General features: G+C 33.8%; 1 protein-coding gene across 2 annotated transcripts in view; it reads right to left on the minus strand.

Annotated features, from left to right (window-relative positions):
- Positions 1-520: 520 nt before the first annotated feature.
- The window catches only part of LOC145314548 (uncharacterized), a 31,827-nt gene continuing 6,325 nt past the window's right edge, over positions 521-26,022 (minus strand). Inside the window, exons 2-6 of one of the 2 annotated variants that reach the window (XM_080154516.1) lie at positions 20,319-20,382; positions 15,525-15,568; positions 11,442-11,486; positions 4,185-4,257; positions 521-1,378 (exon numbers count right to left, since the gene is read on the minus strand). In XM_080154516.1, the coding sequence (XP_080010642.1) occupies positions 1,328-1,378; positions 4,185-4,257; positions 11,442-11,486; positions 15,525-15,568; positions 20,319-20,382 (277 nt within the window). In that variant the 3' untranslated portion in view covers positions 521-1,327. Of the gene's footprint in view, positions 1,379-1,408; positions 1,510-4,184; positions 4,258-11,441; positions 11,487-15,524; positions 15,569-20,318; positions 20,383-26,022 lie in introns of those variants that run through there. The other variant, XM_080154515.1, reaches the window with a different exon arrangement.

Genomic DNA, 26,022 nt, shown 5'->3' on the forward strand with positions numbered 1-26,022 from the left:
AAGATCATGATAAAAAAATAAGACAATAGTTATTTCTCGCATCGTATTAAAGTACAATTATTAGATTAAAACTAGTTTTTTTAGGCCCGAGGTGCCGAAGGCACCGGCTAAAAAAACTGGTTTTAATCTTAAGATTGTACATTTCTATATTCGTAGAAAGCTGGATATAATACGATGCTAGACATAGTTTTTTCGTATGGATGAGAACCGGTTCCTATCCACCGGATTCAAATGAATACGAGAAATTCGTTTACAAGTTTTGGATCAATTGAACAATTCATATCAAAGTAATCATTTTAAATTAAAGTAGGCTAAATTTTTTACCATATATTGAAGTAAAAACCCCATTAATTGACTTGGAACGGCTTAGATTTCTCAAATAGTTTTAGCTAAGAAAGACGTTACACTTAGACATCCTACTACTTTATTGCAGATACTACAAACCATAAGATTAAATTACTAACATTTAAAGAAGTAATTTTTTCTAAAGCACAAAGAAAATCTTCAAAATAAAAAAATGAAATGGATAGCAGCTTTATTTAATAATCTTTCTCTAATTACAAGATATTCAAAATTCTACAAATATACAGTTTAGATAAACATCAAAATAATAAGAATAATCATATTATGGGGTCACATACAAATTATTAAAATTATATTTTTGATATGCCTTTGTTTCTAATGATATCTTTTTTTCAAATTCAATAAAAATCTTCCAAAGGTTTAATGGACCCTTTACTATTACAATGATAAAAAGATTAGATAAATAGGGATTTGGCTATTCAAAGTATTTAAATAAAAAAATTGAATTGAAAACTTCTAATATTAGCAAAATTTTTTTGGAATCATAGATTAAAACCATGAAATTAATAATAGATGGTTTTAAAAAAAGCAAAAAAGCTGTTTTTAAATGATTATAAAAAATGCGCTACGAACAAAAAAACAACTTGTAGAGTTAATTTAATGTCTCATTGAATAAAAAAGGACAGAAAAGTGAATGGTTTCAGAAAAAAAATCAACAACAAAATAATAACGTAAACATTATTTTTTACTGCCAAATCCAACTTATTACATATTAAATATCTATTGAGAATATATACAGAATAATACAATTACAAATATATTCATAATAGCGAAGCATGTGTTTAAAATAATATTATAACATTTAAATAAAAATAACAATGTACTTTAAAAACAATTTAATTATTACAATCTTATTCTTTTGTTGAAACATACAGACATATCTAGTTATTGAGTAGATACGCTACTAACATTAATAATTACACTTGTTAAATTATAGCTTTGTATTTGATGATAATTTTATTTGTTAGATTAAAACTTCTGTATCGTCCATGTTCAAGGAGTCATATCCTTTCATCTGAAATAGATAGATAGATACAGTTATAGATAGACAGATAGATAGATAAAGTTATAGATAGATAGGATTTAAATTGATAGAAAGATTAAAACTTCTGTATCGTCCATGTTCAGTGAGTCATACCCTTTCATCTGAAATAGATAGATAGATACAGTTATAGACAAACAGATAGATAGATAGTGTTATATGAGTGGATAGAAAGTACGTGGATGCGGGCCTTATTTACTGATCAGTTCGTTCATTCAGAAGGAAGGGATGGAGGGTATCGTTATTTTAGCCAGCTGGGAGTATCACTTTTTAGAGTATATGAAAATCTGGTGCAACATCCAAGTAATTATATATTAATTGTTATAGGATAGAATTTTAATAGAACTAAATATGATTGATTGATAGATAGATATGAACATATTAACCATATAGAAATATTGAATATGAGGATATACAAACATACTGTAGTTTGGTAAATAATATTTTTTTAAAACTATGCTAATGCCCTTCCGTCCACTCAATTTAAAAGCGTACTTAAAAATACCAGATAGTGTTTTATTTTCAATCCTCTGGAAATTAATAAAATTTTATAAATCAAATGCTTTACTGAAGTCTAGGTAACATTAAATTTCATTCTAAATGTTTGCTTTGATAAAATACATTAGTTCTTTTAAATCTGCTTTTATCTTTAGTCTAAAAAATCTGTTTTATGTTTTTTGGCTTAAAGACTGAGTATATGAATGTGTAAATTGTAAACACATTATTGTTCCCAAAAGATTTTTCTTTTTTTCTCCACAGGAGAAAAACAAACAAAGTTTGGTGTGACCCACATTTTTAAACAATACTATACTACATTGATCTTAAGATAGAAGGAAAGGCAATAGGGTTTATTATTACCCGTCCGACAACCTACCATTAAAAGTGCATGTTGAAACAGTCTCTACAATGATTTTAACTATGCATTAAAGGCTCTTAGCTCACATTTTGTCACGAAATTAAACCTTTGATTATATTTTTTTTAAATGTCCTATGATTATAAAATTCATTTTTTGATATTTTACTACTGTATTATTATTTACTGTTTTTAACTTTCAAATATAACAAGCTCGATGTCCATTCGCTACTTTATAATATTCACTATTGACAAATTGAAACACTAAAAACACTAAAATTGGTGGCCAAAACACTTATCTCAATATTCCCTACAATACTATACTAATAAACAAAACTAAGTTAAAGAGTGCAAAAAAAGAGGTATAATATTTCATATGTTTACTTTTACTTGCACTTACAAAGTTTTAAAAGTAATTTGGTATAATCCCTTGGAGCGAATAATGGACTATCGCCCCCCTCCCCCCTTTTTTTTATAAATGAAAATGGATTTAAAACAGCTTTAGAGAACTCCGTATCTTTCGCGTCAACAGCAAAGAATGGCTTTACTTAATTTAGTAGGGCAGCTTTAAAATTAGGGTTTGTCTTTCTGCTTATATCCTTCCCTTTATTTGAATTTACACTTCTTTTCCATCCTTCTTTCTTTGCTTTTCTTACTAAATTTTCTCTTTCCATCTCTATATTATTTCAGAGTTCCGCTACTTATGAAAATATTTGTCTAATTTTATCCCCATGAAAGTGTAGTTCTGTACATAATCCTTTTTTGCTCTGTTTATTTTTCAAATTATTAAGTGATCCTAGTCTGAAACATTTTAAATTATATCATTTTGCATGCAAACTTTGTTTCTAAAATAAAACATTTATAAATAAGATAATTATTTAAAATACTTTTAGGTTCATACAGAATTTTTGGCTATTCTCCCACATTGTCCCGTATAACACACACATACACACGTAAGCAGATCAGTTCACATACAGTGACACACATAAAACTCATAAAGGCTGTTCTATTGCTCAATTGCTTGATTTATACATAACTAGCGTCTGCATCTAGGGGCTCTATTTTGGAAGGGATAAGGAAGGGTAGCAAAAATAGCCTAAAACCATACCCTCTTTTTATAAAAATGAAATGACAGGTCCTTTAAGAAGCTTAACCGTAAAGGAGGACCATATCTGTTCAGTGGTTAGCGAGATTCTTGGCTACAGACAAAAAAAGTTTACCAATTATCTGTGCTGTATTAAATTATACTACTTTGTGTTAAAGATTGTTTTTCTTTTTTTTCTAAAATATTGCTGCTCTATTTATGGGTATAATTATCCTTGATGGCCCTGATGAAAATATGATATGTAAATGTAAAATTAAATGAGAATCAAACTTTTATGGAAATTCGATATTCCTACAATTGAATCCAATATATGCTAAACATGGTATGTTCATACTTTTTAGAAATATTTTTAGAATCAGCAAGAACTGGTATATTTGTTTGCTTTTTGAATTATAACTTATCGAGCAGTAGGAATTCTGCTTGTCTGTCTATACATCCGAAAAATTACTCCTTCAAAACTTTTTTTTTTAAATTCAGGATAAAGTTAATGCCCAAATTTAACTTGAGTCTGGGGGCAAAGCCACCAAATTAAAAAAAAAATATAGGTTTTGCATAAGTTTTTCCAACTGTGTTTGTATTTTCAACTTAACATAAACAGATTTGTTGATACTATAATAATGGAATATTATTTGTCCATCTAACTGTATGTAAGTAATTTTTATCAATCCATCGGTCTATCTATTTTCTATCCATCGATAGTACCCTGATTTGAAAATATAATTTTGACTATAATATTATTTGTCAATCTATCTGTCTGTCAGTCAATTTTCTTATTGTCTTTCTATCTATCTATCTGAATGTCAATCTGTCTATCCATTTACCTTTGTTTTTCCAGATTTGTTTGTGACCATGATCAGAGGTTCGTCTCGATCCATTAACCTCGCAAATTGTCGTCTAAAATAAAATAATACTATACTTGATAAACAATATTTTTAAAATTGAAGCTTTTCTATAATTAGGGTTGGTCCGTCCGTCCGTCTGTCCGTGCGTCCGTCCGTACGTCTGAGACAGATAGCTTTTTTCGTTAATTTAGGCATGTTAAAATTGTTCTATCGATTTAAAACTTTGCATGGTGATTCCTGTAGTAGTTAGGTATGATTTAGAAAGCGTAGCAACTCTAAAATCATTACCAGAATGTCCGTACGTCCATTTTAAACATGTTGATTTTTACTTTTTTAACAGCAAATTTTTATGTGATCTAATTATCCAAATGTTCTGATTTTTGGTATACTGATTCATGGGACAACTAAGTTCAATATCATGAGCAAGTAACTCTATAATCAAGTCCTAAAAATGTAAGTATGTTCATAAACATTATCCTGTATCAACCAGTTTTTTAACAAATTTACTCACAATTTTGCTTTGACTCTTATTCATTTATATTCTGATTATTCAGTTCTGACACTATACAAGTGTTAATGTCCGTTTGTTCTATCGTTTCAGAGCTTCGCTTTTATGGATGTTGTCATCCTTGTTTTTTATAAAGTCTCATGTAATATCTTGCTCTATCTATTTTATATTTTTTATCTATCTTCCTTTCTCTCTCAAAATCTTTTATAAAATTTAACTTTCCTGTCTAATTATATCTATCTTAGGGGCGTGCGGAGGGTGGAGTGGTTTAAGGGGGAAGTAGATTTTCAACCCCCAGACAAAAAAAAGTTAACATTGTATTACGTCTAAACGTCTATTTTCTCCCTTTTAAAAAAAAATCGTAGCATATGTATGAGGGGGCAGAGGGGTTACATAACTGTATGTTAACGAGGGTGGGGACCCTGTGCTGACTTTTATTTTGGTCTTTGAATATAAGTCAATAGCGTTGGAAATATTAACACAGCCAAGTCGCTACAAAATAAGAGTAAGCTATTTGCTAGCAGTCAAAAAATGTCCCCATCACCCGGTAGGTATCTATGTTATATATCTATACTTATACATTTATTTGTAGGTGTAAGAATTTCTAAAAGAAAAACATATAATTTATGGAGGGTTGTTAACGTCGAGAATATTAATTACCATACTCATAAATTTAAACAAGAAATATTATATTCTAAATTTTAAGGAGAGATTATGAGAGAGAAGGATAAATAAAGAGAATAAAAAAGATAGAAAGGGATAAAGAGCCAAAGAGAAAATGCAAGAGAGAAAGAAAAAAAAATTTTGTATTAAAATGAAATTTGTTAAAAAGAAATACGATTATTTCTATAAGCATTAAAGTAAAAAGTTGATAAAAAAGTAGTAGCTGTGTTTAGTGCCCTAGCAAAATTGGGAAAGATATCACTGCTATTGGCGTACCTATTCTATTGACGTCATGAAAAACCCTAAACCACCTCTCTTTTCTAGTGGGTTTCTTTCCCCCATACCTTTCTCTCCTTCTCATATTATGTCAATAGAATAGGTAGGCCAAAAGCGGTGACATCTATCCCCATTTTCCTAGGCTACTAAACACAACTACTAGAAAGTAAATTTTAAACTTAAATAAAAAATAACAATAAATGATTACACAGGAATGATATGGCTGCTGTTCGCTTAAGTATATAGTGTAGTTGTGCTTCTTAAAACATAAACGTTACTAAAAGAAACATATAAATACAAATGATCTTTTCACATGAAAGAAATATGAAATTAATTCGTAAAAACCTAATTAAATTTGTAGATGTTTTGAAACTTTTAAAAGAAAAATCTGTATTAATAAAACTAGAATTAAAAATAAAAGAGAAAAGGATATACAGGGCTCGAAATTAAAGGCCAAGTGCAGCAACTTTAGAAGTAGTAGATATAAAAAAAAACAAGGATGACAACATCCATAAAAGCGAAGAACTGAAACGGTGGGAAAAACGGACATTAACACTTGAAGAGTGTCAGAACTGAATAATCAGAATATAAATGTATAAGAATCGGAACATTGTAAGTAAATTTGTTGAAAAACTGCTTGATACAGGATAATGTTTATGGACATACTTACATTTTTAGGACTTTATTATAGAGTTGCTTTGCTTATAACATTATACTTTGTTGTCCCAGGAATCAACATACCAAAAATCAGGTCAATCGGATGATTTAATCACATAAAAATTTGTTGTTTAAAAAGTAAAAAAATCAACATGTTTAAAATGAATGTACGTTTTCTAAATCGTACCTAACTACTAAAGGAATCACCATGCAAAGTTTGAAATCGATAGGACAATTCTAACATGCCTAAATTAACGAAAAAAGCTATCCGTTTGTGACGGACGGACGGACGGACCTACCCTAATTAAAGAAACGCTTCGCTTTTAAAAACAATTAAAATATAAGGAACAAGTAACAAGAATGACAACATTCTGAGGTTACAAAGCTTAGAAATGAAATCTTTATTGAAACACCAACAAACAAATTAACAAAGTTGCAGTAACAGGTAAAGATGCTCTGTCTAATATAAGCAGTCAAAATGACATTTCTTCATTGAAATATACTTTATTCTCAATATTTTCGGACCGAAAGACAAAATATAGAATAAAGACATAAAAAGATTAATAAGTTTAAGCTAGCGAATTGATTTTGTTTTATTCATAAATCATTTTAAATTCCAATTCAAATATTTAAGATATTTTACTTACAAATTGACTTTTTTATCATCTAAAAGTTTTGAATAAAAAATGTGTATTGATCGTTAGTTGTAATTTAGCCGCCCGTAAACTATCAATTTTAAGCCATATGCAATAGTATTACTAATCAAAATCCACTGTGGGCTAGAATTGAATCAAGACAAAAGTAAGTGCCGAGCCCTGCGACCTATATATGGTGAAAATAGACATAAAACCATGATGATTCCAGGTAAAACCAAAATATTTCAGCGGGGTCTTTTTGTTTTATTTCAATTTTAATTTCTGAAAAAAATTTTTAAAAAATATGAAAATCTTTAATAAAAAACAAACAAAAACTGTTTTTAAAATTTTTTTTTCACTAAATGATACAAACAACGTATATACATACTATAAGCTTTAAAAAAATCAAAATTTTCAAATTTAGGACTGCCTTTCCAAGGTTAAAAGAAAAATCCTAACAACAAATTCTAACATATTTCTGATCAACATAGCAATAAAACGTCTTTTGCAAAATCTTTAACATCAAAATTAAATAGCACTTACTAAAGACTTTTTTTCATTTATACTTATACTTTTTACATTATTTAACTTTTAAGATTGTGTTTTTTTAAAAGAAAGGTTGCGTGATTTTTTTATTCATAATTAATTTATCTTAAAATGCTGCCTTATAAGTGACTGACAATGTAGGCTGTGATGGCTTAGAAAACTCAATACCAGTTTTGTTAGCCCAGGCCCTCGGCCCCTGGGACCTACAAAACTAGTTTTAATCTTTTTATTTTTATTTTACTATCTGCTAAAAGCTGTCTATAATCCCATACAATAAATAACTATTAAACATACCAATTAAAGTGAAACAGGGATCTTAAGGGATAAGACATAGGATAATAAATTGATTACTTCTTCTGTAGATTAATATTATTGGTTAAAAAGTTTGGACTTTGCATGTTTGAACCATCAAATCATTAATCAATTAATAAATTATCAATAAAACATACCAAGACTAATATTATGAACCAAACAATCAAGATGAAAAAAAAGTTCCAAAGTTTTTGAACCAATGAATAAGAAAATATTTATAAAGAACTTTGGGTACCAGCAAATTTTACATTCCAATGTCCCCTTGATCCATATTAAATCTACCATTTAAGAATTTGATGAAGGATTTATTTATCAGTATAATTAAATGTAAACAACAAAACAACAGGGAAAAGGGGGACATAAGAACTGTACATATTACTGGTACCTGAAGTTTAATAATCAAGATAGCTCATTCGTTGGCTTAAAAAAACTTGGTACTTTTTAAAAAATCTTTATTGGTTGTAAAAATAAGCAGTACTCTAATTTTTCAACCAATAATTATCATCTGCTGAGATGGTAATTTTGTACTTGGGGGCCCACACCATTTTATTTTCCATTGTCTTATTCCTAAAGATTCTTAGAAATAGGAAAAATTTGTTTTGTGTGGACACTGCTGGTTTGAACCATCCAATTAAGATTTAATAAAAGACCAGTTAACTTATGAGATAACGTGTCTATAAAAACTTTTGGTACCAGTATAATTTATAGTCACATGCCATACTAGGCGAGGGTGAGGTAATAAAGAGTAGCTCACTTGAGACAGCGGGTTAGGGCATAATATACTTGAGCGCAAACACATAAACAGTCACATTTTCCCTCCCTTCTTGCCGATTTGCATGTATTTATCATGTATAAAATCAATTATTTATCATAAATTGGGAGGTAGGGGGCTTTGGGCTGTTTATAACACTAGTCCAAAAAGTTCTTTAATAATAATTTCTTATTCGTTGGCTTATCTTTTAGTAAAAATAATTTTGTTTTGTTTATTCTAGGTTTTTTTTTAAATGAAACTTATATGGAATGAGAGGACAATTGGCTGTTTAATACACTAGTCCCCAAACTTTATAAAGACATTTCTTATTCTTTGACTTAACAACTATGGGTACTTTTGAATAGTTTTGTTTTTGTTTGTTTTCAGGAAAAATTTAATTTGTATAGCAGCTATTCAAGACAGACGGCTGCATTTTTTGTGAAGATTCCCTAAACAATTTACTTTGTATATCAGTAAAGTTCTATAAATATTAAAATTATAAAATACGCGAGAAAGGTTTCAGGATTTTAAGAAATTCTCTTTAAAACTGCTTGTCCATATTCCCATCTCATCCATGTTATGGATGTTGTCATTCTTGTTTCAACTCTTTATTTCAGGGATTCTAATTAAGGGTTAAGAAAAGGACAATTGATATATGTACATTTCCACAAATTATGACAAGGAAACTAACCAATTCTTATGTAAAATTATAAGTTGATTGTAAGTTTGTAAAATGCTAGTTTGAAACCATCCCATAAATTTTAGTAAAAGTACACAATTTTTTTGAGCTAACGTGGGTACTGGTGTGATTTACATCCCAATGTCCCCTCCCTCTTATAGTTAGCAAGATAAATTTTATAACGGCATTCTGGTTTTCAAAACAGGATATTTAAATAATTTGTAGGATAGAACAAAATATCCTAAAACCTTATACAAGATGTAACAGGATGTCTTCTGTCTATGTAAGAGTGTATGTTTAACGAAGGAGGGAGGGAGTGAACTGGACATAGAATTGTAAATCATATCCAAAGTTTTATAAACACATTTTCTCATCCTTTTGATAATTTATGAATTGATTAATGATTTGATGGTTTAAACATGCAAAGTCCAAACTTTTCAACCAATAATATTAATCTACAGAAGAAGTAATCAATTTATTATCCTTTGTCTTATCCCTTAAGATCCCTGTTTCACTTTAATTGGTATGTTTAATAGTTATTTATTGTATGGGATTATAGACAGCTTTTAGCAGATTGTAAGATAAAAATAAAAAGATTAAAACTAGTTTTGTAGGCCCCGATGGGCCGATGGCCTGGGCTAACAAAACTGGTATTGAGTTTTCTAAGCCATCACAGCCTACATTGTCAGTCACTTATAAGGCAGCATTTTAAGATAAATTAATTATGAATAAAAAAATCACGCAACCTTTCTTTTAAAAAAACACAATCTTAAAAGTTAAATAATGTAAAAAGTATAAGTATAAATGAAAAAAAGTCTTTAGTAAGTGCTATTTAATTTTGATGTTAAAGATTTTGCAAAAGACGTTTTATTGCTATGTTGATCAGAAATATGTTAGAATTTGTTGTTAGGATTTTTCTTTTAACCTTGGAAAGGCAGTCCTAAATTTGAAAATTTTGATTTTTTTAAAGCTTATAGTATGTATATACGTTGTTTGTATCATTTAGTGAAAAAAAAATTTTAAAAACAGTTTTTGTTTGTTTTTTATTAAAGATTTTCATATTTTTTAAAAATTTTTTTCAGAAATTAAAATTGAAATAAAACAAAAAGACCCCGCTGAAATATTTTGGTTTTACCTGGAATCATCATGGTTTTATGTCTATTTTCACCATACATAGGTCCCAGGGCTCGGCACTTACTTTTGTCTTGATTCAATTCTAGCCCACAGTGAATCAGTATTATAGACAAAATGCTTAGCCGCTATAAATTTGGCTACTTGTTTAAAGCGGCTCAGCCTTATCATTTCTCAATTTTTATCTTTTGTGGCTTATTTCAACTTAAATAGCGGCTGCAAAACCGCTGAAAATAAGAGTATTGAGTTTCTTTAATAAATGATGGTGTCTTGAAGAAAATTGATTATCTGCCACACACTACATTTAATTAACCAAACACTTGAGGTGATAACATAAAATATTTTCTACGAAAAATAATATCAACAGCAATAGCTGGATAAACAAGGATGAAAACATTCATAAAACTCAATATAAAAACTGTTTTATTTCGTTGAGAAAGGGACCAATGGGCTGTTTATTACACTAGTCCTCAAAGTTTTATAATAATATTTTCATCGTTGGTTTAATATCTTTAAGTAAAATTTGTTTGGTTGGTTCAATAAGTTGAGTGTTAAAATGTTTCAACCACTAATTTCTGTTACAGAAGGGGTAATTTTGTGTATAATCATTAAGGATGGGCATACATTTATCGGCCATTGTCTTTTCCCTTTAGATCCCTGGTTTCAAGAGGAGACAACTCTTCAACAATTGACCTATCTCTCTTCGTCTGACTTTTTTGTTTTTCGAATGAATAAAGTTTATTTGTAAGTTCCAGTTCATTGAATAGAATTGCTTGTGTTTACAAGTTAGGCGAGACTCACTTCACAGAACTATTTGCTTCACTACCAGCCTATCTATCTATCTATCTATCTATCTATCTATCTATCTATCTATCTATATATCTATCTATCTATCTATCTATCTATCTATCTATCTATCTATCTATCTATCTATCTATCTATCTATCTATCTATCTATCTATCTATCTATCTATCTATCTATCTATCTATCTATCTATCTATCTATCTATCTATCTATCTATCTATCTATCTATCTATCTATCTATCTATCTATCTATCTATCTATCTATCTATTCACCTGACAACAAGAACGACAATGACAATGTACACAAAGAGGCACACACTGAAAAATAAATACTATTAATGAGCGAGGTTTACTATTATTATCATCCCGCGATCGTGGCTCAACACGTAGCGCATCCGCTCGTCGCCGGAGAGGTGATAGGTTCGAATCTCGGGCCGACACCGTGTCATAACTAAAGACGTTAAAAATGGTTCCTATTGCTGCTATGTCAAATGCGCGACATAAATAGTAAGAGAAGGGGAAATGCCTTTGGCCACAAACAAGGAGCAACTCACTACCATGCATGCACTGTTTGGACTCCTCAGACAAAGGTCGTGCAATTAAAGGGTTGGTTGTCTGATGGATGTTACTTAATCTAATATCCTTGGGTGTTAGAGTATCGCATCCCATTACACGTGGATGATGCTCTGGATTCTCTAGATGATCACTTAAATCGAAGGAGAATCCCGCACTTACGAGGTAATGGTAAAAATGTATTATCATAGATAATGGTTTCTGGTTTTAAAAACTTATAAAAAATGAAATAATTCCACAATATATTTGATTTATCAAAATATGTAAAATGAATTATGAACATTCAATATTTTTAATTTGCATAAATTGCATGAATTAGGTGTAATACATATATATGCAGTATATAATTTGATTTATGTATGTAATAAGTTTTGGAAAAGGAACACATAAACTGAAATTTTATCAATTTAGATATTGAATAAAATTTTTATATTGATTTTTTACCTTTCAAAACAATATAAAGTTGATAAATTCAAGTAATCTCTGCAGTATTTAATGTATCTTTGATATTAACAAAGCATTTGATTGTGACGATAGTAGAATCCCTATTTTCATATAACTAAACTAACCCTAAATTTTCGTTTAATTCTTTGTCTATAGTAATTGTACAGTAGTCTAGAATATAAAACAAATATGGCAACACCCTAAGCAGAGAAACGGACAAATGACAACAAAGAAAAAGAATTAAAAGAAAAAGGATAAATTTAGTCGTAATTTTAGAGATAAATTGTGACTTTTTATACCTGACAAGTTGAATTTTCGAGATTTTCTGAAAGCTAAAGTCTTAGTATATATTAAATGTAATAAACAAATGCTAAAAAAGGGGTAAATTATGGAAAAGCTGTTAAAATCTACAAATACATCGATTAAACTTGCAGTATGTATTACCCTGTTCCTAAGTGTCGCTTGCTGAATATGCATAGATTTAAATCTTTGTAAGATTATTTATGTAAAACACTGTACATGTTCAGTACATACTTGCACAAAAAAATCATTTCATTTTTTTTAAAAACATGAATGATAATATCCTCAGTTGTTAGTAGATACTCATTAATCAATGAAAATTTTATTAACAAACAACAATGCAAGAACAATTAATATAACTTTCTTTAAAGCGAAGCTTTTCGATTTAGCCCCCGTCGTTGTTTTAGGCATCCTAGAGTCGTCCGATAAAATTTGTCCCTTTGGCTTTAACTTAATTTTTGACAAGATTATTCCTAAGCAGATTTGGTATAGAGTTTTTGAGCGTAGCAGCTCTATAAATAGTCTATATGAAAATGTAAGTAGGTCCTCTTTATATTTCTAAATAATATTATGTTTGTCTGACAATGTAAACCGTTACCCCTGTAAGGCTGGGGCTATCTATGCAGAGTTTTAATGAATAAGAAAACCCAGGGAGGGAGGGGACATTTGATTGGAAATTACGCTTGTACCCATATTTTTATATTCGTTGGATCAGAAACTTTTATTGGGTTTTAATTAGTGGATTCAAAACTAGGAGTGTCCAAACTTTTTAACCAATGAGTTTAATATACAGAAGGTTTAATTTACCATCCATTTTCTTATCCCTTGCAAAAAACTTGAGGATAGCTATTTATCGCATCGTATTATAGACAGCTTTCCGCGGATATTAAATATTGACCGGGAACGTACTGTCAAATAAAAAAGGACAAAACTGTCATATTTCTTTTGATTCTATATCCTTCTCATTATAAAATATTTTCATTAAAAATGAATTGTTTAAATGATGAAAAGCGGAAATTAATTGAATGAAATGTCTATTGTTCATAATTTCATAAATGATAAACACAAAAAGGTGAAAAATCCCCTCCGCATTGATAAAAAAAATTTTATATTAAAAAAATCAACAAAATAATTGCAAAACTCAAATGAGACAGAGAAAAGTGGCACCAAAAAATGACGTCATACGATAAAAGAGCAAATATCTACCTATATACAGCTTTTAAAAGATTTGGTTTTAATATTTTCTTTGTTTTGTACATTTCAATAAACTAGCGGCAGCGCCTCTAGTAACTAGATTTGTTTTATCAAAAAGGTGTGGAAGGGCAGAAAAATAGTGTAAAACAATCCCAGGGCTTAGATTTAAAAATAAAAGGACCAAAAACCTTGAAGAACCTATGTTAATTTTCCCTATAATAAAGAACTCAATCGGTTCAGTAGTTATATCAACCTTAAAATACAGCCAGAAAAACCTTACTACTTTAATATAGGAAATCGATTGTTATAAAACTTGTAAAACAAGAAAAATCAGAAAATATATTGTACAAAATCTGAATCTGAATTTGCCTGTCACCTATTTTTTTTCAAAAATGTCAATACTATAATTCTTCTGAAGTCATAGCACACCTTCCTTAAATATAACAATGGCCATTTAAGGTTGAATTGAATACATAAATAATTTCTAGTTAAATGAAAGTTCAAAGGTTTTGGAAATAAGGATTTATTTCTATAGAGATTGTAATTGAAAAAAATGTTATTTAGTTTGCAAATGTTGTCCCTTCGTATACAAGGGGCGTAATCGTATTGTAATCGTATGTTGAGATAAATGGCGTCTTGTAGGGGGTGTCAATACTCCCCTTAAAAACAAATTGCTGTGCACGCCACTGGTTAAATCCTCCATGTATTTTCAAATTAAACAACAAATACTTTACATCCCATTAATATACAGGGTGGGGCAAATAAGACCGGACAAACTTTAAACGGCTATAGCGCCAAAACTACTTGACGAATCAGGACGTTTGACCACACTATAAAAAACTTAGGTAATGACCTTTTAGCACCAAAAAATCTTTGGACGAAGATGGACGTGTACAACTAGCTGGCCGCGCATATGTTCAACAAGGCAGATTCCAAATTCGCCGGTGGTTTAATCTGGATTCTCGACTAGGGCCCACTAAATCTGACCTCAGCCCATCTGTAGGTGAGGTAGAGTAATGCAACTTGCTGGGGATACTGTTAGATACATAAGTAAGACACTAGAAAAGACTAGAGCTCTCTATCTGAAATGGCTTGGCCGTAGTACTCTAGCAAAGTGAAACGGGGCAGATTTTGAGATGTAAAAAACGTCACAAAACCGTGAAAATTCGTGAAAATCTTTCGGTTCTTGACGTCAGGGACCCATATTGAACTTTAAAACTCATTTTAGACAATAGGTTGCGCTGACAACCCTAGCTGAAACTTCATGCCATTTCAAAAAAGGTAAAGAACGTCGTTCTAGCTCAACTGTGGTCCAAATAAGAGTCTCCGTGTATAAGGGTAGCTTGAAAGTTGGGCAAATTTGGATCCTGCGGTTACTCACGTTCCTAGGGAAATGTGGCCTCCCAGCAGCCCGATCTTAATTCAATGGACTTTGTGGCCTGGGACTACTTTGAAACATGCAGCAATAGACCTGCCCATACCACAAAGACCTCCGGCCCTCATTGCTACTATCAAGGAGAACTACGCCAGCTTGGACAGGTACATTATGACCTGGACCTGCCGTTGGTTGAGAAGGCGGGTAGAGGCGGTGATTAAGGTTGGCGGCAATTTTATTGAATAATCTAATAGTCATATACCTATTTTGCTTGCCAGTTTTTTAAATTCAATAAAATCTTTAAAATTGACGATTTTATGTTCATTTGTTTAGAAGTTAGAATTTGTCCGGTCTTATTTGCCCCACCCTGTATAGTTGTAATAAATTGTGTTGTCAATCAATTGACCTGACAAACAGACGCATGTAACAAAATTGTAGAGTAGCTGGGCTCCTAATAATGGCTGTATTACCTTATATAAAGAGATTTGTAGTTGGCATGTTGATGCGGGTGACTCTAAATAAATATTATATAGATAGTTACATAGATATATAAATCAGAGATCTCAATGAACTAAAACTTCCCTCCCAATTTTGATAATCTTTATTATATTAAAATATATTGATGAAAAGTTTGGACACTGCCAGTTTGTACCAACCAATCAAGATTTAAATAAAGGCTTCAAAGATTTATCCAACAAATAAGAGAACCTGTTTATAAAACTGTTTAAACTTTAAGGACCGGACGTTACAAACTGGATAGGTAGATAGGAAGTGAGAAGCATATCAAAATACTTAGATTTATAAATAGTTAGGTTAGGTTTTTAGATGTTTTGTTTATTTATTAGTAAGAATATATACATAAACCCATATCATATATAACAAAAATAGTTAGATAAGTAGATAAAAACATATGTAGATGTACAGTGTACAGTAAAGATGGATTTTAATTATAAGATCATGGACCTTTTTTTACTTTTAAAAAGTTCTCTTCCGTTATCGCCGATTTTTTAAAAGCAATTTGATTTTACTTTGATTTGAAATCTGTTATGGTTTTCGAGATAGCAGATACCCCCCCCCCCCTCTCACGAACAATGATTAGAGATTTTTCCAATTTTCAAATATTAGCCCTTGAAGCTTAGCAAAAATGTGTATACAAATTTTATTGAGATTTTGATATTATTATGTCAGGAAAATAGCCAAAAACCATACCAAGAAATTTATAAGGCATCCTTGAAAAATACATTATGTAAGGACTAGCAATTTCCAAGATCATTAGCTTCAGACAAAAAGTTCTTTATATTACAGAATTATTGCATATCTTTTATCCATTAATCTGTTTCTTATATTTTTATGTGTCAATAAATAATAAACATATAATTTGGGAGCATTAATTTGTTTGTTTACCACATAGCCAAGAAGAGTATTAATTATTTATTTGTGTTTATTTATGTAAGTCATAGATTAGCTTTGCCGGAGTGTGTATTCACATTCGCGTATAATCACATTTATATTCGCAAAAATTAAACTAGCAAAGAAATTTGAGAATTTGTGCATCTAGGGGCGGTGGTATGAAAGCTTAAACCCAGTGGCATGAAGGGGTTAGTTAGGGGGTATCAACAGCATCCTTTAAATTGAAACTTGGAGGTCCTGATTTTTTTTCACTCTCCAATGTTTTTAAATCCGTGTGCACGCAGCTGCTCAAACCCCTGGTAAATAAATGAACGTCCTAACCTAACCCAATCGGACAATTCCATATCTGAAATAATTTGCGCTATACAATTTTTTTCATAAATAGCGACTTTGTTACTCTAGGTACAAAGCCTCTAGGTGCAATTTAATGAGGGAAGAGGTGGTGGTGAAGACATTAATGTTTTGCTTTAACAGGAAGTATAAACAATAGGGGATGTTATTTTTCTGAGGGCGATCTATCTTTAGTGCGTGAAAAATACCTTCCCCAACACAGATAAAAAAAACTTCCCGGTACCTATGAGAAGCTACACTTTAAGGATAGCTATTTCGGTCCAGGGGTTAGCGACATTTTTGGGTAAATTGATTGTGATGTTATGATTATAGTTATTTCGATGCAGAATTTTAGCCTTTTTTATTTAAAACGCATTAATATTATTTTTAACTGACCTCGTTCTGGAAAACTTTTAAACGTATTTTTGGCTGCAAAGCTAATCAATAATTCAAATTATTGTATTTTTTGGAATAACCGACAGACTGACGGACTAAGTAATTTGCATACTGGATGGTCTAGGGCAGTCAAGAAAATGTCATTTCCTTCGTGGCGTTACTGACTTACAGAATGATGTAATTATAGAGTAATTTGAATTATAGAGTAACTTCAATTTCTCTACTAAAAAGAACTACATTGTTGTTGTTATGATATAAAAGCAGTTTATTATAGGAAAGAAGTTTGTGTAAACTAAATTGATTATTTACATAATTGTCATGCAATTCTATAATTAGAGCAGGGATAGGACAATAGAGGAGAAAATAATTTCTCGCAGTTCCTAATCTTAATTTTTATTTTTTTATTTTTAACTAGCACATATGAGCTCCATTCAAAGGAGGTAGAAAAGGGCCCGAAATAGTTTAAAACCATCCCAAGACTTTAAATCTGAAACTAGAATAGCCTTAAACCATTCCGGGACCTGTTTGTAGCTTCCCTTGTATTAAAAATCATTCAGTTTAGTAGTCTTTAAAATCTTAAGTTTTAGACCAAAAAAACACTTTATATAAAAGGATAATTTTAGTATTATAATACAAATCGTATCTTTTTTGTATGTTTATGAAAAGTTAATGATAGAAATTAGAATTTAAATATGAAAGTGACATCACAAATCTATTTACATTTGCAATAGTTTGCCTTAACCTATAGCTCTAAGATGTTTATTATTTATCTATCAAAATTGGATTATTTTGATAGATGTTGCAAAACTTAATTAAATCATCTCAAGGTCGCAAAAAAATAAATACATTAGTCATGGAAAGTGCCAAAAAAATCTGTAGAAATATAATAAAATTTGAAATGAAAAATATTTAATATCAAAATAAATGTTTTAACGAGAAGGTTGACAACTTTGTAGAATCAGTAATAAAAGTACTTAAAAAACATAAAAAAACTTTGTCTTAATAATGATGTTTTAAAAGACAAAATACGTTTTTTTACAGTTTTGATTAATTTGTATAGTTTATTTTTAAAGAATTCATTCTCCTGTCTATGTTATAAATAAACACTTATTTTATATTTTGACGCAGTTTGACCCAACAAAGGCATTTGATAACACAAACATGATTTAGTTAGAAGGGCTTAAATGAAAAGACTACTAAGAAAACTTATTAAAAAGTAAAGAAAATTGATAACTAGTTTTCATATCTATACTAATATCTTTTTATCAGTTTTAATATTATCGCTTAACATAAATTTTCCTTGAAAACTAATTGAAAACCTTTCTATTGATTAATTTCTTGATTTTTAATAAATGTAGACTCTTTTTCCTACTGAATTGAAACTAAATTTTGATTAGATTTTTTTCAAAGGAAAAATTTATGAAAACATTATACTGCAACTTAAATGGATTTTAAAAGGTTAGACATTCATTAATGAATAGATTTAAAATTATAAACTGTACAGATTTCATAACCTTTCAATTAAAGTCTTAATCCGAATGAACAAGAACATTTATGTCCATAAGCAGTCCAAATCCAACAGTTTCAGTTGCGTTACTAAAAAGTATTTTGTTTATTTAATGACTTCGCTAATAATAGAGTGCATTACTAGCTATCCTTGTTATTTTCGCTGCTAGACAAGAGAAGGAAATTATTTGAGCAGCCAAGAGATCTTCTCATTTAGACTAAAATTGAGCAACATAAAAGAGAGATTAAATATAATGGGAAGTAGTTACAATAATGGCTACAATATTGAATCCCATAGAAAGATATATTATTTAACTTTCTTAAGAATTAGGACAAAAAAAGGAAGGGGAGCCTAATTACATTTAATCTAATCTACAGCCTTTCTTTTTCTCTATGTATGTTTAAAAGATCTTGATAACCACTGAACCTATATGGTTCACCTTTACAAAATAGGTCCAGGAAAGGTTTATAACTATTTTTGAGGAGGATAAGACCGCTCTTCAATGAGAAATCGTTCCTAGAAAAAAACGACTTCCACCCAAAAAGAAACATTTAAATCTTCATTATTAGAATAAATTATAAAATTGGCAGGTATTGACTGCACCCCCCCCCCCCCTCCCATCACGTGCCTGAACCTAATAATGTCTAAAAAATATGTCATTACCACTAAACTCCTTTAGCTACCTTGTGACTCTAGGTTTCTATTATTGTTATTAAGAATGTAGTCATATGTTGTCATAGAATTAAGGTCTTTATGATTGTGTTAGTTTTTGAAACATATCTTTATCGTATCTTATTTGGCTCTACAACCCTGGATAGGTAAATTTTAAATGCCTTTTTGTCAACATTCAACCAAATGTTTAACATTAAACTTCAAATTCTGCACAGCTTCTGAAAATTTCTTCCCAAAACTGTAAATATTCTTAAAATTACAATAAATTTAAACATGTAACCTACTATTGTAAGGTTAAAGTTCTAAAACAGAAAGACTTAAGGACCAACTGATCTAAATGTGCAATTGATTGGTTAAAAGTTTGCAAAAAAAATGTAGGCCTATGCGAATGATTTCATTCATAGATTATGACCTAAATTTTGTTTAAAGTTTTCCTTAATTTTATTTTTATATACGTACTATTTTAAAAGGTAATTTAAACGAGACTAAAAATGCTCATAACAAGTTCAAATGAATAAAAACACGAGGAAATATCTTTAAAGTATAAATTAACACAAAATAAGAATAATAAATATTTAAAATAATATTTTTTCAAAGTTTTTTTAAAGAAAGTTAGCTGTGATTTCACTTTTTGAGCATTGATACCCTTCCCATTTTTATCAGATTTTAGATATAAATTGAAAATAAAGGTAGAGTTTACTTTAGGTCAGGTTAGGTAAGATATTATTCGGTACTGAGGAGCCCCGTAGGGTTAGGTAATCAAATGTATTTTCACAGGAAGAGTACTACATACCCACCCCCTTTTTTTCAATTTATTTAAAAAATAAGTGAAATGGGGGAGTAAGTAGTGATAAACAGGCACTTTGCGTGAAAGCACCAAACTAGCATTGGGATTTCAGAGCAGATATATAGTAAACAAAAAATTAACAAGAACAAAACTTATGCAAACCTGATGTGTAGGTGAGTGTACCAGGGCGGCCTGGGCTATCTTGTTCAGCATATCACATTCAGTCCTAGATAGATAGATAGATAGATAAATACATAGATATATAGAAATATTAATGGATAGACATATGGATAGGTTAATAGAAAGATAAAAAGAAAGAAACATTGATCGATAGATAAATAGAAATAAAATTGATCATATGGATCGATAGACACATTATATATAAATAGATGAAAATAAATATAGATAGAATTATAGGTATTTTTACTAGAACAATGCATAAATATATTTCCAAGGTTTTACTGAATATTAGACTTGGCGTTACCACAATAATTAATAAATAATTAGTAGCATTGAAGGGAACTATTAATAAAACTCTTTTTATGTCAAGGTTCAATTTACCAAATAAAAATCAGAAAGTTATCATTAAATACATTTGTTTACTTTAAAAAATAAAAACATTTAAAAAATTTATTTGGGGGTAAGCATGATAAATCTTTCACAATCATTATCATGAGTTTTCTTACCGTTTTTGTTTTTCAATGTATAATTTACTTGAATATGTAATATTTGTTAGCTATAGTTATGGATGTAGAATATACGTTATATATTGGTCAGTTCCTTCATCCAGTAGGAGAGTAGGGGTTTATGTAAAAGAGGTGGATGGGGGATCTTTAGTAAAGCTAGCTAAAAGTTTAACTTTATTAGAGTACATAATAATCTGGTGTAGTTTCCACGCATGGCTCCGCTGCCTCAGCCTCTCCTAGCACCGAGCCCGTCAAGTCGCGGCCGGACGCCTACGGAGCCCAGGCTGGACCCAGCGCCTCGGCCTCTCCCAGCGCCAAGCCCGTCAAATCGTGGCCGGACGCCCTCGGAGCCACACTTGGCTCCGCCACGTCAGCCCCTCCCGAGGCCGAGCCCGTCAAGTCGCGGCTGGTGGCTCCCGGAGCCGAAGCTGACCCCACACCAGCCACGTATAGGCTAAGCGCTGTCACTCCAACCGACGGCCAGCCACCCCAACTTCGCACGGCCAAGCGGGTGGTCTTGCCTGGCCGCGGTGTCATGGCGGTCCCTGTTGAGTTAGTAGGCCACCGCACCAAGGATGCCATCCAACTAGCTGCCCCAGAACAGAGGTTTGGGGAGGATCTTGTCATCCCAGAAGGCCTGTATGCCCACAGACCTGGATCCGCCACTGTGTTTCGAGTGCTGGTGGTAAATGAAGGGGAGACGCCCCTCCTGCTGGACGCTGGCCTCCCAGTGGCAGGGGAGCTGGTCAAGCCCGACATTTTAGAGGTTTCTGATAAGCCTCCTCCGAGTCTCCACTCGTTCCAAGAGCCTGTTGAGCCCCCAGACATGCAGGAGTTGTGGGAGGCCCTTGAGATGGAAGACAACGAGTTCCTGCGCAAGGATCCCTTGCTCAAAAAGGAGGTTTGGACCATGTTATCAGAGTACAGGGACGTCTTCTCCAACTCTACCCCCGGCTGCACAGATGTAGTCGAGCTGCAGCTGCGCCTCAAGCCAGGGACCCAGCCGATCCGCCAGAGATTTAGGGATCTGAACCCGCGGCAGGAGGCTGAGCTGGAGAAACAATTGGACACTTGGCTACAGGAGGGAGTCATAGAGCCGTCAGACTCCGCCTGGAGCAGCCCCTTGGTGCCCATCAAGAAGAAGGACGGGAGCACCCGCTGGGCCGTCGACTACAGAGCCCTCACAGAGCCCTCAACAAGTGCCTGGAGCTGTATAGCTACCCTCTGCCCAGGATCCAGCAGCTGGTAGAACGAGCTGGAGGGCACCGCGTCTACAGTGCCCTAGACGCGGTGGCCGCATACTACACCATCCGTGTGTCTGAGGACAGCCGGCCCTGCACCGCCTTCACCACCCCCAGAGGCTTGTATCAATGGAAAAGGATGCCCTTTGGCCTGGCTACGGCACCATCTGTCTATTCCAGATTTATTGCAGGGGTCCTAAACCCATTAGGCACAGCCAACCTCCAGTCATACCTTGACGACGTCCTGACCTTCCACCAGGATACCTGGGCCCACCTGGCTAGGCTCCGAGAGGTCTTGGAAGCCCACCGCAGGGGAGGAATCCGCCTCAAGCCAGCCAAGACTAAGCTGTTCCGAGCCAAGGTGGATTATCTGGGCCACACCCTCAGCCGTGAGGGGATAGCCATGCAAGAGGATTATATTGACCGTATCCTGGACTGGCCGGCCCCCAGCACCCCCAAAGATTTGCTGGCGCTTCTGGGGTTCTTTGGATACTACCGCCTGTTCATCCCAGAGTATGCCGACCTCACCTACGAGATGAATCGGCAGAAGACGGCCAAGACCCTAGCCTGGACACCTGAGATGGAAGCCCAGCTGCTGCAGCTCAAGGACAAGTTCCGTCAAGCCCCCATCCGAGCGCCGCCCAGGTTTGACTTGCCAGCGGTATTCCAGCTCACCACAGATTTCAGCAGCCGCGCCATCTCTGCCATTCTGAGTCAATGCCAGGACGGCAAGGAGAGGCTGATTGCCGCCGTGGGGCGCAAGACAACCGACCCCGAGACTCGCTACCCGTCCTGGAAGGGAGAGATGGCCGCCATTATGTATGGAATCCGGAAATTCCACGGCATCTTGTCCTACCGCAGCTTCCAGATCAACACTGATTCCTCAGCCTTGCTGCAGATGAAGTCACTGAACACATCCACAGGGATGGTGGCCCGCTGGCAAGAGGAGCTAGCGGCCCTAGATTTTACTGTCTGCCACCGTCCTGGCACCCAGAACACCAACGCTGACGCCCTCAGCCGCCGGGAGGACGCCAACATGCCAACGGCCAGCGCCGAAGAATTAGCAGAGCAGGCTGAGTATATCCATAACCTTTGCCAGCTAGGGGAGTCCGCAGCCAGCCGGCCCCCTGCCGCCCGACTGGACCCAGCTAGAGTACTAGAAGCCCAGACACAAGACCCTCTCCTGCTCCGTGTCCGCCAGTGGGTGGCTGATGGCAGAGCCCCAACCAAGGCTGAGCTGCGCGGCAAGGAACGAGACGAGCAGCAGTATGCCAGCCGCTTCCCAGCCCTGGGACTTGACGAGCATGGGTGCCTCACCACCACTGACCAGACCCTGACAGGGGAACGGACAAGATACCTGCTGCCTTCGGCCCTCCAGCAGGACGCGTTCTTTCTAGCCCATGGGACCCCCATGGCCGGACACTTTGGGATGGACGCGACTATCGCCCGCGTTGCCATGCACTTCTGGTGGCCCAACCTGGCCCGTGACGTCCGCCTGATGGTTCAGACTTGTCCTGAATGTGTCCAGAAGGTTACCAAGGAAAGGTAGGAGCTAGGAGGCCAAGCAACCTGAACCAAGCAGGCGCCCCCATGGAATTTTATGCGCCCTCCTCCATCGTCATTCCCCCCTTGGGAACCACCAGAGTTAGCCTAGGCCTCCGTGTCCAGCTACCCGCTGAGGCAGAGCTAGTCCTGCAGACGAGGCAAAATTTCCAGCGCCGGGGCCTGGCCGTCGCCAACCCCCGTCTAGAAGCCAACCAGGAGCTGACAATGCTGATATCCAACCACAGCCAGACCGAGCAACGAGTGTCCCGTGGAGCCTGTGTAGCCAGAGCTGTCCTCCATCGAGCTGTGCCCCAGGAAGAGCCTGTCCTGTGCAGACATAGGTTGTCGTATCCCCAGGTTCAAGGCCTGGTGGCTCGAGAGCCACGCAACCCTTGAAGGGGAGGTTGTGGTAATACGACAACCAGACGGACAGGCAGTTTACAGAGTTGCTACGCTGTGACTTATCATAACAAACCCACTGCACTAATCTTATTATATCACCATCTATCTCATGACCGATGTTGACCCCGCTATCTAGCGGTCAAACTGGCCTGCCTAAATGTGGGGAGGGGCTCAAACATGCAGCTATCACGCGCCCCTCACGCGCTTATATAACCGGGAGGCGCTGCCTCCCCTTTTACCACCGCTGCCCCCACAGCCTGTCTACCGCCGGGAGCTAAGCCCTAGCGTCCCACACCCCCTTCAAACCTAACCATTGTTATAATCTGTTGTATATATATAGTAAACATTGCTTGTAAATATTATTCAGTTAGATATATAATTTCTGTATGACTAAATCCTGCTAGTTTGTTTTGGTAGAATAATTCAAGGCTAGGGCTCGTTGAACTCGAACTCGTTACCCTGTGGGCCGAGAACGCTCGGCTTACCAGATAAGATCCAATTAATAATAAATCCATTGCTGTAGTTGTAAGAAATATTCATATGCAAATAAAAATTGTAAAAATTAATATTAATATAGGTTTCTAACTGTTAAATTAATGACTTTTATTTCTATTGTTTAAATATAAAATTTTCTATATCAAAGTTTTATACATTAATGATATGAAAGTAAAACAAAGTAACCGGTTTTAGTACCATATCTACTTCGTACGTTTGGTATTTCCATTCGTTAGCTTAACAACTTTGAGGACTTTATTATATTTTTATTGGTTGGTTCATCAAGCTGATTGCTCAAATGTTTCAACCACTATACTAATTGTAATCTACAGAAAGGGTAATTATGAGTATCACATTTGAGTACATTGTACATTTATCAGCCATTGTCTTTTCCCAGGGTATATCGGCGTTCCACATGATTAACTTTCTTGAATAAAGTAAACTATTCTTTTTTATTCAAATTTTTTGGCTTTAAAAAGTATTTCCTATAGATAACCATCTAAGCAATAAAAGTGTGTGCTTTTAATGGTTTAAATCATGCTTGTTATTTACCATTTAATTGTTTAGAATTAGCCATTAGTGCTCGCAATTACAGTAAAATATAACAGTTAACAGTTATAAATTTAGGATATACATCAATTTATCGGTCAGGGTCTTTTTTTATTCAAATTCGACAGTAAAGTAACATGATTTATTATTTTTTTTTTTTTTTTTGCTTAAAAAAGTGTTATCCTATAGAATTGAAATATCTGAACAATAAAATGCATTTATTTTCCTTAAGTGTGCTGTTTTAATGGTTTTTAATCATGCTTGTTATTTACAATATTATTGTTTAGAATTAGCCATTAGTACTCGCAATTACAGTAAAATATAACAGTTTACAACAGAGACCCGCAGCCCGAAGAAAGCCGCGTCTAAGCCTCAGTGAAATTATTATGTTATACCTTTGAAATTTAGCTGGATGTCTCAACATATTCCTAAACAAATAATAAATTTGAAACTTACGCGCGGAAGAGGCGCGGCTGTCGAGCCTTTGTTACAGTTATAAGTGTAATTGTTTCCTCGTGTTCACTTTACATTTTATTTTACTTTTAATTGCTCCATTTATTTTTACATAAGACATTTGTACTGAGAAATGGATATATTATTTTTTGGATGTTACACAAGATATTTATGTTCTCTAATAAAGTAAAATTCGCCGCAAGCTAAAATACCTATACCAACAACCTTACCCATCCCCTCCCCTCCTACTGGATGAACAAACTGCATAGCCCATGTACACACAAGACCTACAAAGGGATGTGGGTACTAACCCGGGGTTCAAAATTTTAAGGGGTAAAAATAATTTGAGGTCATTCACCCTAAATAACCCACCTTCCCCCCCAAAAAAAGCTTCGACGTCTTCGAGTGAATGAATCATTAGAACCAGCAAAGCAAGGTTTGCTTCGCTGATCCTTTATTTTTGATTTAATAATATAAAATTAAAAATTATGCAAT

Source organism: Acartia tonsa, chromosome 3, assembly GCF_053477335.1.
Source record: "Acartia tonsa isolate MP-2025a chromosome 3, ASM5347733v1, whole genome shotgun sequence".
Taxonomy (NCBI): Eukaryota; Metazoa; Arthropoda; class Copepoda; order Calanoida; family Acartiidae; genus Acartia; species Acartia tonsa.